Source organism: Penaeus chinensis, chromosome 1 (genome assembly GCF_019202785.1).
Source record: "Penaeus chinensis breed Huanghai No. 1 chromosome 1, ASM1920278v2, whole genome shotgun sequence".
Classification (NCBI taxonomy): domain Eukaryota; kingdom Metazoa; phylum Arthropoda; class Malacostraca; order Decapoda; family Penaeidae; genus Penaeus; species Penaeus chinensis.
The window spans coordinates 3,198,223-3,203,222 of record NC_061819.1 but is presented as its reverse complement, the minus strand read 5'-3'; the positions used below and the strand labels follow the sequence as shown (position 1 = coordinate 3,203,222).

The 5,000-nt window shown below is 34.9% G+C and overlaps 2 protein-coding genes across 3 annotated transcripts in view; one reads left to right on the top strand and one right to left on the bottom strand.

Annotated features, from left to right (window-relative positions):
• LOC125028000 (rabankyrin-5-like) overlaps positions 1 to 5,000 on the top strand; it is a 49,436-nt gene that overhangs the window by 5,994 nt on the left and 38,442 nt on the right. The window contains exons 3-7 of the mRNA XM_047617248.1: positions 962 to 1,140; positions 1,385 to 1,505; positions 1,738 to 1,882; positions 2,165 to 2,288; positions 4,118 to 4,267. Coding sequence (XP_047473204.1) covers positions 962 to 1,140; positions 1,385 to 1,505; positions 1,738 to 1,882; positions 2,165 to 2,288; positions 4,118 to 4,267 — 719 coding nt within the window. The remainder of the gene's footprint in view (positions 1 to 961; positions 1,141 to 1,384; positions 1,506 to 1,737; positions 1,883 to 2,164; positions 2,289 to 4,117; positions 4,268 to 5,000) is intronic.
• The window catches only part of LOC125046674, a 2,313-nt gene continuing 2,072 nt past the window's right edge, over positions 4,760 to 5,000 (bottom strand). For both annotated transcript variants that reach the window (XM_047644650.1, XM_047644569.1), the window contains exon 3: positions 4,760 to 5,000. This exon is cut by the window's right edge. The gene's annotated coding sequence lies outside the window, so the exon portion shown is untranslated.

Below are 5,000 nucleotides of genomic sequence, written 5' to 3'. Positions count from 1 at the left end.
CACAGTGGAACCTCTCTAATGCGTTCTAGCTTCCCTCGATTTTAAACAGTTATGGAAAACACTTCAGGAAAGTTGTCTTGACTTTGGTTGGATATGAAAATTGTTTGATGAGACAGATGATTTAATTTCTGTGGATGTAAAATTGAAGGGTATTAAGAATTTTGATTTATTGTTTCCTCAGTTCAAGAAAGGTAAGAAAATATATATACATATATATATATATATGTTTATAAATACATATATATGTTTATGAATACATATATATGTGTATGTATACATACATACATATTTGTGTGTGTGTGTGTGTGTGTGTGCGTGTGTGTGTGCGTGTGTGTGTGCGTGTGTGTGTGCGTGTGTGTGTGCGTGTGTGTGTGGGTGTGTGTGTGCGTGTGTGTGTGCGTGTGTGTGTGCGTGTGTGTGTGTGCGTGTGTGTGTGCGTGTGTGTGTGCGTGTGTGTGTGCGTGTGTGTGTGCGTGTGTGTGTGCGTGTGTGTGTGCGTGTGTGTGTGCGTGTGTGTGTGTGTGTGTGTGTGTGTGTGTGTGTGTGTGTGTGTGTGTGTGTGTGTGTGTGTGTGTGTGTGTGTGTACATATTGATTTATGTGTATATGTGTACATATATATGTATGTATAAGTATAAGTATAAGTATATATGTATGGGCTCTGTCTTTGCATATAAACACGATTGATAACTTTATATGTATCCAATTGTCTTGTGGCAATTTTCTAATTAATTTTCTTATAAACTTCAGTATTTACATTTTAAGGTCAGGATATAGGCAGTAGACTTTGTATTGTTTTGAAAGTAAATGCAGATTATTAGGCAGCGAAGAATTGGTAAATGACTGAAGTACATGAAAATATAGAATTTAAAGCACTTTTTTTCTTTTTTTCGATATTATTATTTTTATTTCTTTTTCTTTTTTTTCATTCTTTAAATTTTTTTTGCATTTTCCATTGCCAGAGGTGGGGAAGCTGCAGCAGCACTTGTCCCTACTGCGCGAACAGTACGTGAAACTGCAGGAAAGATACACAGCACTAGAGCAGCAGCATGCCATCGTCACAGCAGGCACTCAGGTCTCGGAAGGGGAGGACTCCTTCGTCACGAGGCTCTTGCGTTTCGTGGCAGATTTGTACGACAAGGTAGGTTGGGTATTTTCCCACTCGCCATTTCATGATTTTGGTTTTGTTTGTTCAGTATTTTGTTCTTTTTACACATTTCTCAACTTGGGTTTTGTGTATATATATATTTTTTTTTTTAGTATTACATTGTAAGCTAGTGCTTCCTTCAAGGGTTAGGGTAAAAATGGCTTCTCAGACCATTAATCCGCATGAATTTAATAATGCCGAGATCAGTCTATTCATGGCACTCCTTTCATTCTTTCAGGAAAAGTACAGTGACATGTCAGTACACCTTGGAAGCAGGACCATAAGAGCCCATCGTTTTGTTCTGGCCGCGCGTAGTGACAGCTGGGGGGTATCGTCCCTCGCAGACGTTGATGCACTAGGTAAGGGAAGTTGTTGAAGTTGGGGAAGGATAAGCAGTGGAAATGGTGAGAAGATAAAGAGTGTTATATTTTGATTATGTAGTTTGTCTAGAGAGCTATGATATGAACTAGTTATTGATAGATAGATGAACCTTTATATCTGTTGTCATAGATATATATTTCAATATATAGGTATATATATTTATATTTATTTATTATGTAAATTTGTATGTATGAATGTTTTTTTTTTTAGATTGGAGTTCACTGGATGAAGAGGTTGGTGAGGCTGTTTTGCGATGGGTGTACACAGACCACGTCAGTCTCCTCAATGAGCATGACTTCACGCTCAGTCTCATGAGGGCAGCAGCATGCTTTTCTTTGAATCCTTTGATGAAAAGGTAAGTCATTTATTTGTAAAATTGTGATATTAGTATGACTAGATTATTAAAGAAATTAGAGAAGTAAAATGTGTTGTTGGTATACATTTATCAGCCTTCTTGAATGTAAATTAATGAATTACAGTATTTGATGTGATGACATTGATACCCTGTTTTAAGAATTAAAACAGCCACAATAAGAAGTATACAAAATATTTCTTTACTATAGAAACTGGTATCTAGTTCTAGTCTCTAGAACATTGGCATTTTCCTTTCTAACTGTCCACTCTAATCTTTAAACAGATGTGAAAAGGCACTCATGGGGTGGGTCACAGTGAGAAACTGTGTTCGACTCTACACCACAGCAGATGAGATTGGCGCGCAGACATTGAGAGATCATTGTTCAACACTGATATCCACACACTGGGTGAGTTTTTGAGTGAATGTTATGAAAATGTGTTAATCTCAAAAGGCAATATTTTATTCCTGTGGCCCCTGTGAGGGCAAGTAATTTTGGGAGATAGAAAATATGGCTCTCTTGAAATAGGCTTCTATTTTTGTTCTTTATTTTGGATAGGTTAATAGTCAGTGCTTTAGTACATTGATGTGGGAGATAAGGTTTATGTACCGAGCTATTCATTTGAAGGCATAACCCATTGATGCTGGGAGTGCATATGCCCTAACATGAGGCACTAATAGGGTTCTTGCTTAAGCGAACACCAAGTAACAAAGTAAGACCACTTTCGTTGTGTTTTATTAATTTTGTTTACACATGTATAACTCTAGAAGCATGCAGTCACTAAGGAGTCAGTTAATAGGCCTACTGTCTCACCTATTTACTTTATTTGTGAGTTTTTTGAATTAAGCATTTTTGTATATATTACCCGTATTGTAGTAAATAGTTTGATAAAGATAGCAATATTAATGTGAGGAACATTGATAATGAGAATAATAGTTATGTTAAATTAAAACTTCTCTTTCAATAAAAATTCAAGGAATCTGATAAAAAGGTGACACAAACAGACCTAGAAATTGCCTTAGTGAGTAAGTACTTGTGAAGCTGTCTCTGTGGAAACAGAACTCTAAAACAAAACTTTTGTGGTAGTGTGTGGTACAAGGCTGTTAAAAGAAAGTGATAATCTTTATGATGCTTTCATTGTCATGGAAAAAATCTGATTACATGTTTTATATTGACAGTGGTGTCTTCCGAGGCTGTTGCAAACTTGCTGTTTGTTGAATAAGACTGAATTTGGGCTTAGTTTGAAGGGAAAGGATTGCATATGTTGTTGACAGAAAAAAATACCATGCATAAGTTTAAAATGTAAAAATCATGTTTTGCATAAAATTATCCAAAAGTCACCCCAATTAGTGTGGAAGAGAATATTATCAGCACAGAGCATTTTGTTGGGCAGCAGAAATGGTTTGAAAGGTTTATCAGAAAAGAAGGAAAAAAACTTGAATTGGTTTCTTTTCAACTGAAGTTTAGAGATGTTTGAATGAAGATTGATTTTTCATAGATATTTATCCGTTCTTTTGACAAAATACAGTTTAGTTTTACTGAATTCATGGAAAGTGTTTCAACTAAAAAATGTTATCTAATATTATATTACATATTACTTTATTAGTAGAATCTGTAATTACACTTCAAATTTAAAATTATCTATTTTGAGCCCTCCCTTCATTTTATTAGAATATATTTCATAGTTTATTATGCTATATTTGTAATGAGTATCAGGAACTGAATGCATTACAGTGTATCACTCATGTTAATTTCCTTGTACACGGAAAGACAGACACATAGGAAACTATTATTAGAGACTGTAAATAGTCTCTTATTTTGTGTGAAGAACAAAGGAGATGTTTCAATTAGCTTTGACCTTGGAATTCTTGACATTGTTTGTCATGAGATTTGTGTTATAAAACTGTAAATGTTGTTATGTATGCTTTTACCTTTTGTGTTTTTGTTTAGTAATAAGGAAGGAGGTTGAGAGCAAGGTAAGGGAAAGAGGGGGAATGAAAGAAGAATAGATAGCAGAGGAGAGGGAAGGAGAGTGTTAAAAAGGAAAGAAGTTGAGGAGAAAAGAGTAAAAGGTGTCCAACACAGTAATAAAGTTACTCCTTTGGACATCATAAATTCTTTTAAGTTGTTTTTACTTTCTTTTCCATATACATTCAGTGGATGATCGCTCATTGCCTTATTCTACACATCCATTAGTTTCCCACCATTCACATCTGCTCTGTCTTTGTCCTCTACAGAATGACTTCACTCCCGATGACTTCTCACACATGACGGCTCCTTTGCTCTATGCCATGTTCAAGAATAAGACGAAGCACCCTCTGCATGCAGCCATCAGACTGCAGAGAGAAGACGTTGTTTTCTTGTACCTCATCGAGTTCGACTCTCAGGTCAGTAGAAAACCCCAGAGTATTCATTCTTTCTTTCTTTCTTTTTATTCTTCTTCTTCTTATTTTTTTTAATGAAATGGATAAAGTAGGGAGGAAATAGGGAAAATCTGTGGTGTTTTGAGTCTAAATGTGGTCATCTGTGAAGGGTGGTCATGAGACATGGTCAGCATGTAATTTGTTTTTTTTTGTTTGTTTTCTCTTCTCTTTTCGCCTGGGAGCAGGGTTGGTTAGGAGTGTTTTTGTGTATGAAGGGGAGAGGGAAGTTTCTATTTGTATGATTGATCATGCATAATGATCTGTTATTTTTGTTACTATTTTACATAAACTCCAGTGCTCTTTTGTCTGGAGTTTAATAACCAATAATGTTCTTAATAATCCATATCAGCCAGGAATTTGTATTTCTTTATCCAATTGATTTACCTGTTTTGGGGATTAGAAACAACTCATTGGAACATATGAAATTGTTTTCATTACCTTTGTGAAGGATACACATTTATTCCTCAGTAACATTTATTCCATATTAAACATTTAAATATATCATTATCAATAGTCAAATGAATGCTAACATAATATCACAGTCTTTATACAGAGCACACTGTAGCTCTGTAAGTTTTTACTATAGTTACTTTAAGTAATGATTGAATTTTTTAAAGTAAATGATTACATAGCCATCTTTATAACAAAATAAGAAAATGACTTACATCATAATGAAAGAAGTCACAAGAAAGCACAG